Source organism: Camelus dromedarius, chromosome 5, assembly GCF_036321535.1.
Source record: "Camelus dromedarius isolate mCamDro1 chromosome 5, mCamDro1.pat, whole genome shotgun sequence".
Lineage (NCBI taxonomy): Eukaryota > Metazoa > Chordata > Mammalia > Artiodactyla > Camelidae > Camelus > Camelus dromedarius.
In genome coordinates, this window is record NC_087440.1 from 22,732,258 (window position 1) to 22,745,740 (window position 13,483).

General features: G+C 48.6%; 1 protein-coding gene across 1 annotated transcript; it reads right to left on the reverse strand.

Moving 5' to 3' along the window:
- Positions 1–4,311: 4,311 nt before the first annotated feature.
- Positions 4,312–7,548, reverse strand: INAFM2 (InaF motif containing 2). The gene is made up of 2 exons (XM_064485738.1): positions 6,059–7,548; positions 4,312–4,611 (listed from the first exon to the last, which is right to left on the reverse strand). The coding sequence occupies exon 1, from the start codon at positions 6,967–6,969 to the stop codon at positions 6,505–6,507; it is 465 nt and encodes a 154-aa protein (XP_064341808.1). The 5' UTR covers positions 6,970–7,548; the 3' UTR covers positions 4,312–4,611; positions 6,059–6,504.
- Positions 7,549–13,483: the final 5,935 nt, after the last annotated feature.

Genomic DNA, 13,483 nt, shown 5'->3' on the forward strand with positions numbered 1-13,483 from the left:
ATGGTCAAGGGACAGGTAATTGAGGGTCCCTGGAAGCAGAGGATCCCCAGCTGTCTGACAAGGCCTAAGTTTGGAAGATCCGATCCAGCAGTCAGCTCCAGCCCCAAACCCTAGCCTCAGGGACAAGAATAACAGGAAAAGATGGAACTGCAACCCCCATCTCAGGAACAAAGGAAATGGCAAAAATCCCAACTTGGCTATATCTTCTTATTTGGGGGACTAAGTAGCCGGGCAGGGCGCCCAAGGGAATAGGAGAAACTAAAGGCACCGCTTCACTTCTGCCTCTTGAGTCATTTATCAGTGTCTACAGACCCCACAAGCAACACTTCCTGGGGGAGGGCTACCAGGGCTTCTGAGGAAGGACTGGCACAGGGTGACCATAGTCTCCCTGAGGGGGAGGCTGGGAAGGCAGTGAGAGAAGCCCACATAAAGCACAGAGCGAGGCTGCTTTCTCTCAACAAGTCTGCCGGCCTACGTCACGGCCTCTCATTAAGCATCCACTTGACGCCGGGGAAGTGAAATAGCGCAGACCTGGCACCAGAAAGAACAAATGTGGCACCCACTGCTCCTTTTAAGGACTGGCTCGAGGAGCAGCAGGCTCCAAGGCAGGAGGTGAGGCAAACACACCAGTACCTTTGTGGGAGGGGGAGGGAGGACCCTTTCAGGCCCGCCTCTTTCTTAACAAGCTCTCCACGACAAGCTCTCCTACAACCTTCAAAAATAACCAACAATGAAGGCTTTTTCCCTTTTTAAACTCTAGGGACACAGTGTTTCCTCTTCCCCCAGCAGGGCAGCTGGCTTCAACCAAGAAAGAGGGTCAAAAGTCACCTTGGATAACCATCTGTCCAAACAGAAATACCCTAACCCCAAGTTACTGAATCAGAGAAAAAGGCTGGGCTAGTGCAGAGAATCACCTAGAAGCCTAGTTAACACAACGCGGAGCTCCCCCTCCTGAATTCCTCATTCAGTTGGTCCGGGATGGGGCCTAAGCCATGGCATTTCTAACAAGTTCCCAGGTGATGCTGACGCTGATGGTCTGGGCACTGATGTCATGTCTACTACTTGCCCCTTCACATTTCTTTCCATGCATCATTTTTGCCCAAAGGGACAGACATTCTCCTAAAAATATATTAATAACCTCATGTGAAGACACTATACTTCTATTCCTAAGATCTCTGAGCCCTACCTCATCTATGAGCTCCATTTGCTCTAATGGATTCCTATTTGGTTAGGAGTAAAGAGAGTTGATGGGTCAAGGGCAATAAACCAAGGCCATCACTGGGTTTGTAGGCTGCTTGTCTTCCAGTTCAGGGGTCCTGAGATCACACTGCCTCCCCAGCTCAGGTCCTCGTAATACTGTGAGCTGCCTACAGCTCAGAGACTGGCTGCTGCAACTCAACACTGGCCACATTACTTGCAGGGAGCTGAAGGGACAAGTGGCCCCCAGGACTGAGTGGGAGGAGACCAACTCATCCTCTGAACAGAGGTAGCAGAGAAAGGTAGAGTTAAAAGGAAATCCTTGGTAACCAGCATAACTGCTTTTTTGGAAGAGTTGGTTTGGGGACTTCTGAGGCTAACTTAGCACATTGGAGGCAATAAATAAATAGTTCTTGAAATAATGGTGGTGCTTTATGGAAAATATTCTAAGGAAAGTTAGAATCTTATTGCTGATTAACTGACAAGCTATTGCAAAAACAGATTACTGTAATTAGGGAAACAGAGAAGTAACAAGGATAAATTCTTGTCGGTGCGGCTGTAAATTCCTTAAAAGCAAGAATGTTATGGTAATTTTCTGTCCCATAGTAGTAGCTTAACAAATGTTTATAGAATTGAATGGGGCACAAGGAAGCTAGTTTGGCTCAGGTGTTCCTAATTGACCAGGTGGCTCACGTGCATAGAGTGTTCCTGGGAGTCATGGCTGTTTCTGCACTAAGGATGGAGAGCCTGGTTGAGTCTGGGTGTGTGGTTATAAAAAAGATTTTGTTTTTGTATTTTTTAAATTAGCTACTGAAGGGAACCAAGAGCACAACACAGGTTTTCTGGCAGCAGAAACCCCGCAGGCTATGTCAGCGAGTAAAACACATGTGACCAAAAAACTGTCGACAAGTCAGATATTTTTATAGCTTGACATTCGGCCACAGGGCCAGGACAAAGGAGACAATGAATGGGTCACATATTCTGTGTTGCCTCCGTTAAGCACCACATGGAATACAGCTGTGGACTCCTGGCGCCCGGCAAGAACAGGCAGGTCAAGCCCAAGTCCCTTAGCTTGATAGTAAAGAAACTGCGGCCAGAATGGCCAGTGCAGCTGTGATCTAGCAATCCACTCCTCTGAACCTGATGATGGGCTATGGATGTGGGTACACAAGCGGATCATGACAGTGACACAACAATGACACTAAGGCCGATTCTATCCAACACAGTGATCAACCAGATGATCAGCAAGCTTGAGCACCTGCTCCTGGGTGCCAGGCACTGAGCTTAGTGCTGGTCCTGGGAAATGAGGGAGGCCACATGGTCCCTCCCTCCACTGAGGGAAACCAACAAGAAGTACAGCTGTGGCCCTTTTGTTACCGCATTGCAATTCCAGAAATACCTCCATTCTCTGTGGACAGGAAGGGGACGACAATGATTACCCCTCTTAAATAGCTGTGGCAGCCCTAAAGCTCAGGACCTGACCTTTCAGTTCCCCTTAAAGAAACACGTAGAAACAAGTAGATGCTCTCCACTCAGCATTTCAAAACAGGATATAAATACTCAATGAAAGAACACATTATCTTAGGATTCCCTAATGAAAACTGAAAAACAAGGTAGACAGAAAAAATTCCAAAGCTGTGGTCTCATACCGTGGAGAAATCTAGAGCTGTTAGGAAGAAAAATATTTCTCATGTTGGAAACTTCAGAGAAATACTTCTTTGCACCTCAGAACAATGGGGAAAAGAAATGATACCCACACAAGTCCAGTCAAAAAGGCTTAGCAAACTCCTCACCCCTCACTCTCCAAAACCTCACTTTCAAAAGAGGATTATCTCTTCAAACTCAGGCTGTCGGGGGATAAACACACAGTCACATTTAATAGAAGCAAGCACTGAGAAATGATCCTGGTAGTCCCGCGTGCAAAACATTTCAAGGAAAGTAATCCCCCTTTGCCCAGATCACTCTTTCCTGGCTCAAAACCTGACGGACAGTTTTGCAGCTCATTTCTAACCCTTGAAAATAAAGCTATTCTGACCACGGCTCCCCGCCACAGGGCCCTGTTCTGCTAGAACAGCGTCCCTTGCATCAGCCAGCAGGCTCCCACTGCACAGGCTGCTGTATGTGCCCAACGTGTGAAGCCGTGTACAACTGCACAAGCCACATATCACTGTCTATGGAAAGGAGGGGCTGACTCCAAAAACCTTGGAAACTTCTTTCACTCCCCTTCTGCTCTGCCTTACCAAGCCCTCTCACAGAAAGCCATTGTGCAGGCTCAAGAGGGAAATAAAAGAAGGGCGGACTTTTTCCATGCTCCCCTGCAGACTACAAGGTGATGTAAAAGCACAGCAGCCACCCCCCATCAGCTCCGAAGAAGTGCAGGCCTCAGGGGGCCCCACCGACACTGGCTTCTCACTGGGCAGCATTGTCCAATAATGAGCTGAACTCAATCGCTTGCCGTGTATTTTGCAGCACAACTAATCCCTTATATTTGTGCTTTTCACCCACATGTCTTTTACTGTTTGCTCTAAGGAAGAAAAAGCCTCACCTTCAAAGCAACCTACACCTTTTCTGAGCCCTGTGGCTCTCTGGCCTCCTTCATTGTAGACCAAGTCTGACCACTGCAGGTGCATCCATTGGTCTCCCCCCAGTATTCTTGAGCTTTCTAGGGGCCAGCGGTTTAAAGGTGAGAACAGTGATGCTATCAGGCGCTGATCCTCACCTCAGCTGAGCCCTCAGACAGCTCGATGTTTATAATAATTCTTAATATGCGTGCTTACGGGTCCCTTGGCTTCCTCAGCAAGGCAGGCATCTGCTCAGAGTCCTTTAAAAGCAGAATTTTTTCAACCTTGTTAAGGTTGGCAAAAGGTAGCCGAACCAGATATCACTGTTCTTCCGACCCCGTGATTGCTTCCTGACGAAGATGGATTCCTGCCACCCTTCACTAATCAATTTGGTTAAACCACCAGGCACAGGGAACACGAGAGCAACCGCTTTCTCCTCCTACACCTATTCATCACCACCTATCCACCACACCTCAGACCACTGCCTCTTCCAACCTCTACTCCTTCCCCAAGAAGCATGAAAAGAGAAGTAATCAACTTACACAGGCTGACGCAGAGTTCTTAGAATGTATTTTTGTTCACCTGAAAAATAAAACTTTTAAAAAATATACAGGACTTTTTGAGTACAGGTATATCTTAAATGGCTGAATTATAAATAATGTCTCTGGTCAGGCTCACAGCTAGAGCTGGAGCTAATGTCCCAATTCCAGTGAAGGCTTTAGAGAGTCAGGAGGCCAGCAGCTGGACCCACGAGTGGTCTCTCTAGACTCTTTGATCCATCTCAAAGTGGATTAAACAGTCCAGAATGCAGGGGTCAGGGTGGGGACAGGGGACTGGACTCCCAGATGTTCTCCTGCAAGTTCAAAGGATTCTTGAAATAAGAGATCAATTTACAAATTATTAAAATATAGGACTAAAAATCCACACAATAAATATAAATTACAGGCTATTATTGAAGTTATAAAGTGGCATTTTATGTTTCTTCTCCCAAGCCCTCACCAAAAATTTTAAAAGGCCTCAGAGGCTTCCTAATAACCAGTCAAGTCAGCTGCTTAGAAATCTCCAGCCAAGACACCTTGGGGGTGCTACCAGCCTGCCCCTAGGCTATGACAGCTCAGCTGCTATTATCTTGCCCACAACAGGACATGGCTTAAAGCAAGGCTGTTGTCCTGTAAACTTGGATCAGGGTTAACTAGAGTGGAAGCCAGAAAACTGGAGAGACAAATTGTTTCAGGACTCAGGTGGATAAGTTTCTGTTGTTGTTTTTAAAGTGCCTCATTTCCCAAAAAGGAAACACTAAGGGTTTTGATATCTTGTCACTACCCACACTCAACTGCCTAAAAGCAAGCGGTGGAAGGAAATGGAATCCAAATTGAGGATGTATAATTCTTGGTGCCCCAGAGCTGGGTATGCACATGTCATTTCTCTTGACGTTTCTCATCTCAATAAAGTTATAGGCTGCATATACGTAAGGTTTATTAGGAGAGGTAAAGACAAGAAGATTTAACCTTCTCATGGCTGGTCTCTTATCTGTCTATCAAAACACAATCCTGAGTTTGAAGCCTACATTTCAGCCTTTCAGGTTCTACGACAACTCAAAACCAGAGGACGTGCTCAAAGCTCTAGTTTCACAACAGATTTCATCCTAATCACAGGGCTACGCTGTCACTATAGGCTCAGGGAAGAGGGAATGTGAAGGTGATTACTGGGACAGGACAAGATCTTGAAGAGAAGAAAAAAAAATATTGAAAAAAAGATAAAACACTTGCGAGCCACTGTACTTACAAAAGGTTTGCTCTTCCTAAAAACTCTGAGGAGAAGGCCAAAGATTGAAGCAAGAGGCATTGCTCTTTCCCTTCCTTCTTCCCTGGCCCATATCCAGATACTTAGGCTGCAACAGGAAGCCTCTTAGGTGGGGGCACTAGGGTGGGAAGAGGAGGCGATCAGTACATCTCCCACCCTCCTTAAACTGCTTCTACTTCTCCAAAGATTTTCCATTGTTCTTTCAACAAGTCTAGGAATAATTATACTCTTTTGTGTCATAAACCTATCTCTCTCAGATAGGAGGGGGAAAAGGGGAAAGAGTGAGTAATGAAAACGTGTTTGTGTCCTTCTGGCTAGTTGCACTTGGGGGCCAGCAAATAGCCCCTGCTTGACCCCCATCAGTCAGTAGCTACCCAGCGTGTGGGAGGATACATGTAGTTCTATGTAATTATAGCTTCTAGTGCATATGTCAACAACTATATACAGGGATCTATAAATTAAATGCATCTGTGGCCACTGCAACTAGGTTGACATACCTGAGCTCCACTACTTTTGGTGCCCTCCTCCTTGCGAGAGCTTCTTCGGCTTATTAAAGAAGAGCCCCTACAGCTCCCTCCTCCTGAGTCTTGGGGGAAAGTTCGAGTCACCCCTGCACACAGGATACAGAAGAGCAAGCGGCGCAGAAGGGTTCGGCGCTGGGATCTCCCCACCCCTCCCCCCTCCCCCTTATGGCTCAGGGCCCTGGTGCAGCACGGTCCTGGGAAGACCAAACCCCGAGAGCAGCCCCCGGAGAATCGTGGTCTGTTGGCTGAAGATCGGGCTGCAGGCCCCTCGCCCCTGGGGCGAGCCGCGATCGTCGAGGGAAGGGAGGCTTTCACTCCCGTGGGGGTCACTCCTGCGGGCTCCCCGCCTGGTCCGGCTGCAAAGTCCTGCCTCCGGGCTTGGGGAGGATGGTTTCCGGCCGCCCGTGGCTCGGAGGGGTTCAACGACTCCTGGGCGCCGCCACTGCTTCCTCCTCGTCCTCCTCGGCCCCCTGCGGCTGCTCCAGCGGCCCGGCCAGGGGGCTGTCGGCAGAGGGCTCCGGAAGCACGGGCCGCGCCGCCTGCAGTGGGGGCGCGTCGCGCGGCGCCTCGCGGCGGGACGACCCCGTAGTGTTGGGTCCCGCCGCTGCCACCGCCCCCGAAGTCCCGGACGGGCCAGTGGCGTTGGAGCCGCTGGGGGGCGGGCCCGCGGCTCCCCCCGAGGTCCCGGCGCCCACCGGCTGCCAGATGAGGCTGTAGTAGACGGCGAGCACGATGGCGGCCAGCGACACGGAGAGCACGTAGGCGAACACGGTGGCGAGCCGGACCCACTTCTTGTTGGTCTTGGCCGCCATCTTCGCCTTCTTGTCCCCGGTGTAGGTGGCCGGCTTGCCCCGCTCGGCCGGGGCCGCGTCGCGCTCCTTCATGGGGGGACCCCGGCCTTTGCCCCGGTGCTCCACGGCCCCGGCTGGAGGGGGCCTGGCGGCCTGCGAGGACAGAACAAGGGGCGGCCCGGCGCCCTCGGTTCCCCGCCGCTCCACGCTCCGCCGCCGCTCCTCACGCCGCCAGCCCGCAGCCCGCCACCGCGTCGCTGCAGCTGCCGCCGGGGCCTGGACCAGTCACCGCCGCCAGCGCCGCCGCCGCCGCCGCCCCGTCAGCTGCTTCCCCGCCGCCGCCACAGCCACAGCCGCCACAGCCGCCCGGCTCCGCGTCCCCATCCGCCGCCGCCGCCGCCGCCGCCTGCCCGGCCGCCGGCTGCTCGGTCTCCTGTGGCCTCGCGGACAGCGCGCTCCGCTCCAGCCGGGCTCCCCCGCCTCGCGCGCCAGCAACAAGGGGCGGGGGAGAGAGCTGCTGGGGGCTGCCTCTTAAAAGGGCGACGCCGGGGTCCGGAAGTGCCGCGCGAGGAGGAGGCGGGCTGCGGGCTGGCGCCGTAAGCCCCTCCGGGACGCCCCGTAAAGAGAGAGTTAACGGAGGCTGGCTCTTAAAAGGGCAACGTCGCCGCAGCCCCGCGCGGGCTGGCGCGGCTAGAGTGGGAGCCCGGGGCGCTTCTTTAAAAGGGGAACGGCGGCGTTTGGGGCGGAGTGCGGAACTGGAAGGGGGACGGGGAGGGGCGGTCCGAGCGCGGAGCTGTCAACTCTAGCACCTCCCCTCTATGCCCTCTCTGTCCGAAGTGACAGGTGGTATAGCAGCAGCGGCTTCCGCTCCCAGGCCTCAGTTTACCCCCAGAAGTAGGGATGATTTCGTGTTGGTGTAATCGGCTCGCGCCCCGCTCCACGTACCCTCCGGGCGGGTCTTCCAGACCCCTTTACACCTAGCGAGCCTGGCTTACGTCTGTCTGGCGTATGCAGCCAAGGAGCCTGGAGCGTGCACTGTAGTCACAGCTGGTCGTGCCCCTTCCCCACCGTTCACCGCATCCGCACCTCCCCCCCCCCCCCCCCCCGCCTCCCCGCCTCCCCGCCTAGGCTTCTCTGCTCTCCTGATTCCCTGTCCCCTTAGAGCCCCGAGTCAGGCTGCCCAGACCAGGTGCTTCCGGAGCTTTTAGGACAGTACATGTGCTGAGCAGGTTCTCCAGACTCGCCTCCCACCTTAGTCCTGAAGTTGGCAACAGGTTCCAGGTCCCGATTTGGGGGATTCAGACTCCTGGGTTTGGGCTTGATTCGGATTCAAGAGGCTGCATTGAACCGGTGGAGCGGCTCCAGGAGCTTTTCCCTTCTCCCATCCTCTCTCGGCTTCAGAGCCTGAACGGTTGTTCCCCTCTGACCCTTCCCATGTGAGGCTTATCCTGCCTTGTTTAGGTGCTGATGACCCCTCGCAAGCTCGGACTCTGAGCAGCTGCTTTCCCCTATGATTTCTCCCTCCTTCCACCCTCCTCTCTTCTGTTTTCTCTCCTCCCCATTACCTCTCTATAAGGCTTTCTAGAATTTCTGGTTCCCTCCTCCTTGAGTTCGACTTCCTGTGTTCCCAGAGCTGAGTGTGTGGACCACCCGGGTATCTCAATGGATGTGGGAGACTGTGCCTGCAAATGTTGGGGGTGGGGAGAGGACTAGGATCTGATGGAGTTCTGTGGGTAAATCCCACCTCTTGACTCTTGGCTTCAGACTCTGTGGGGCAGGACCCTCTCTGCCTTTTCTACTTCTCTTCCTTCTCCACAGGGACCCTTAGCTTCCAGACACCATACCTATGAAGAAGCCCCACCCCTACACTGCTGCCCTGCCACCTCAGCTGCACAGAAGCCAGGTGGCTGCCAGAGCTGAGTGTGCTGATCAGTTGCTGGATCTGCAAGCTCAGAACCCAGCCCCTGACTCTCATTCATGAGGCTCAGGTGTGAGTCTATGACTAGCAATGGCCAACTGGATGCTTACTTCCAGAACAGACCACGGTTTTACTTTCTGAGAAATTTTAAAGACATTGAAAGTTTGGAGTGCTTATTTGCCTTCTGCAGACTGATAGGGAAAAGACGACAACTTCTTCCCATCTTGATCCCAGATTGGCCAGAGCCCATCTAGCAGGGCGGCCTATTAAGTCAAAATCCCTGAAGTGTCTCTGGATATTGGACTCTCTTCTCTCCCTTGCTCTCTGGCCCTCCCGGCAGGACCGAGCATACCAGCTATATACCAAGGTGAATTATTCTTTAAGATTCCAGGCGAGACCAGCCCAAAGCCTACTTCCAAACACTTCCTTGAATGCACTCTGAATTTCTTCTGTTGTACATTAAACTTATTTCTTCCTTCTTGGTTCCCAGTGGAGCAGGAAAACATGCCACTCTTTTTTGTACTAAAGAATATATATACTTGAAGCCCTTATTCAATTCCTTTCAACCTGTTCTTCTCCAAACTAAGCAGTGCCAGATTTTTTAACCTGTCATCAATAAGACTTATTTATTATCTGTATTTATATAGTGTCTTTTACCCTAGGAACTCAAAATGCTTTCAGATATAATCGAGCCTGATCTCCCTGGTGCCTGAGCCATTAAGAAACCATTAGTGTATTCCTGTTGCAGGCAACTAAATGGCCCCCTAGTGGCCTGAAAGTGAATATGCTTCTCTAAGTGCCTCTCCTGGACTCAGAGTCAGAACAGAGAATCTAGGCAGCTTGGGGACAGAATGGGCCCAAAAGATTCTTTTTGTGAATACCCTCATGGACTTTAGACCCTCCCCTACAACATCCTCATGGAACACTCTCCAGCGTCAGCTAAAAGACCCTCCATGTTGGTGTTACTGTCTGCTCCCTAAGGCAGCCTTTTCAGGCTTTGGAAAAGTTCTGACCAATTCTAACAGCAGTAACGTCCACACCTTTATTATGCACCAGGCACCATACTAAGCACTTACATTCTTGCCTCATTTGTCTCACAACAATCTACCAGGTAGTTACTATTTCTCTTTACTTTAGAGATGAAATTGCCTCAAAAAAAGTTCAAGAACTTGCCCAAGGTCACATAGCTAGATAGAATTCAAACCTGAGTCTTTCTGACTCTAGGGCATCAGATTCTGATCCCTGCTCTACTCAGCCTCATAGGCAGAGCTGAACTTTGCCTCTGGAGCAGATGCTGGGGTACCACCCACATCACCCTCAGGATGAACACATTCTTCTAGCTGCTGGGAGTGTTGGCTGCTGTTGGCTCACAGCTGCCACTGTCCCTGGGAATTGCCCTCAGGCACCAAAGGAAGCTGCATCTCTCTCTTGGCCTACATGACCAATAAATAGTGCCAAGTTGCAACAAAACCCAGCCAGATGTGCCAAGGCCCGCTAGGGAAGGAAGAGGGCTCTGTCCCCAAGGAGCTGCAGAAGTAGCCAGTTACATACTGGCAGAAGCCAGGGAGGATGTATAGGCTGGATCGAGGAGGAGCTGAATATTAAGTTGAATGAGGGGGAGTTTATTGATATGGGAGCACTCCCTGTGAAACAGGACTTAATATCTTGACAAGGATCCTAGGAGACAGGAGAAAGGCAATGGCTCACCAAGGAAATGGAAATGCCAGAACTACCACAGCAGAAGGTGGAGGAGGGTTCAAAAAGCTCAGAGAAATGGGCACGCTCTAGTGCATATTCTACAGAAGGCCAGAAACCCACGTAAGTTCTGCAGGAAGGCCCAGAGGATACTCTGGTTGTCAAAGCAAAGAGGAATCCATTGATGAGAAGCTCAGTTTGGGCTGTCCTCTGTAGGCCAGGGCTGACAGCAAGAGGCCAAAGCAGAACTGGCTCCCTAATAGCAATGGGAATGATAGGACTGGGGAAAAAATAGAAGTTAGAGATTGGCACAACTATGGCAATAAGCAGCAAGTTGGAGTGGCAGTGGGTGTCCTGAAGTAGAACTATGCAGATGGTAATATTGTGTAGCATCCGAGTGTAGCATCCCTGGGGCAAGCGAGATGGGCAGCCAGTAATGGTGCTGCTCAGCCTCTATCAGTGGTTCTCAAGATCACTTTACACCCTTGAAAACTGATACCTCCAGAGAGCTTTTGTTTCTGTGGGTTTTATCTATTAGTCTCAGCCATGTTAGAAATAAGACTGAGAAATTTGTAAAATATTTATCTGTTCACTTAAATAATTATCCCATTGTATGCTAATATAAATAGCTTATTATTATGAGAATTTACTAGACTTTATTTAAAAAGTTAGTGCACAGAGTACCTTTTTTACATTTTTGCCAGTCTCTTAAATGTGTCTGTATAGACAACAGCTGGATTCTCACATCTGCTTTGGTTGGCAATATGTTGTTTTTGGTTAAAATATGTGAAGAAAATCCGACCTCATGCTGATATGTAGTTGGAAAAGAGAGGAGCATTTTAATAGCCTTTCCAGCTAATTTGAGGTATTTTTCTTTAATATTACACCAAAACTTAACTAGCAATATTTTCTTAAATGGCAGTTGTAATGTAGACTATGAAACTACATCAGTGAACTTTTTGTACTCAATCACATTAAAGTCTGTTGATCTACTTTGCTTTCTGAATGACTCTTCTTCCCATGCGTGGTTTTGTAACATCCTTCAGTCATTTAGAAAATATTGGTTCATTGAATTATATAGATCTTTCAAATATTGATATAATTCATTATACAATACTGAAAATCATATTTGTTAGTATCATTAGAAAAAGTTTTTTAAGTATTGGGAATCTGTCAAGCTCATGATAGATAGTGCATACAAGTTTCCTAAATTCTAATTTTCATTTGAAAGCTCAAATTGTATCATTGGAAGCAAAAGCTATCAGTTGTTTTCCTCAGAGTTACAGGCTTACCTGGTTTGAATTTGAGAAAAGATCTGCCAGATAACCAAGTCTGAATAACCACAGTTTATCTGTCAGTTATTTTTTCAAGTGAATATGGTGTTCCATGAAAAAAGTGGCTAGTTTAGCTCATAATTTGATCACGTAAGTGTTTTTCCTCAAAAGAACCATTATATTTCTGTGTGTAGTACAGTACTTTCCATTTAATTACAGAGAATATTTAAAAAGACATGTATTTAAGGATCATGATTTAAAAAAGATTAACAAATTTCATTGCTTCATTAAGGACATTCTTAAGTGAAACTCTTTCTCCCTCCCTCCCTCCCTTCCTCCCTCCCTCTCTTTCTTTCTTTCTTTCTTTCTTTCTTTCTTTCTTTCTTTCTTTCTTTCTTTCTTTCTTTCTTTCTTTCTTTCTTTCTTTCTTTCTTTCTTTCTTTCTTTCTTTCTTTCTTTCTTTCTTTCTTTCTTTCTTTCTTTCTTTCTTTCTCTTTCTCTCTTTCTCCTTTCTTTTTTTCACAATGAACTACCAGAACAGTTTATTGCCACTGCCTTGGTTTGTAAAAGTGCCAAAAATTTTATCCAATATTGCTTTTGCAAAATCAGTGCAAATATCAACACCGTTAAAAAGATAAATAACATCTTACTATTATTATGAAAATATTCTGACCTTGTGAAACACCTGAAATGATCTCAGGGACCCCCAGGGATCTGCAGACCACACACAGAATTGCTGAGCTGTACAAGGAAAAGGAATCAAGAATGAGAGACCAGGTGGTTGACGGCGGTTGCTCTGATAAAATCTCATAATGCCTTGTCTGGTTTCCAGACCCACTCAATCCAGAACCTTTTGACTGACGGAGAGGTTGGGTCCCCAGGAGGAAGGTTGCTGTAATACTATGGCAATACAGTCATGACTTTTCTACTCCTTCCCCAAAAGGGACCATTTACTTGGGTAATGGTACAGTGGGGGAAGCGGAATAGCCAAACATTTTAAGGTCATGCAGTGTCTGAGTTGACATTGATATCTGGAGACCTGAATCATCATCGTGGCTGCCTCGTAGAGTGGCCCTAAATCAAAATATGTACAGGCTTATGGCGTTCTTAAGGAGATAATAAAAAAGAAGCAACATTTCTGAGTACATGACAGCTAAGAGCCTAGAGGTGAGTCCATAAGCCTATAGCAAATGGCTTGATGACTTGGTTTGAGTCCTAGGAAGAGAAATAATGAAAAATTGGGAACAAGAAGAGGCATGTGGATGTATCTATGGGAGTGGACACAAAGTGTAAAGATCTATACATTGCATATTAATGCCCACCAGAAAACATCCACCATGGAGGAGAGACTAAATGACCAAGTAGATAGAATGACTAGGCTAGCTGACATTGGCCAGCCTCTATCATCAAACACGTGTGCTGGCACGATGGAGGCATGAATAAAGCGGCCATTTGGCATAGATGGAAGCTACACATAGGTATATTGTTTATGGTGGCAGGGGTGGGCCCAGTAGAATGGGCTCCTACTCACCAAGGCTGAACTTGTCATTCTTGCTGCCAAATCAACATTGCCAGCAACGATGGCCAATGAAGCTGCTTGGTAATGAGTTGACTGCACTGCACCTCTTCTAATCTGGAAGGGCTGATGATTCATCTTGACTTGAATAAACATGTATTGGTCTTTTTTGGGGGGGTGGTATTTATTTTTATTTACTTATTA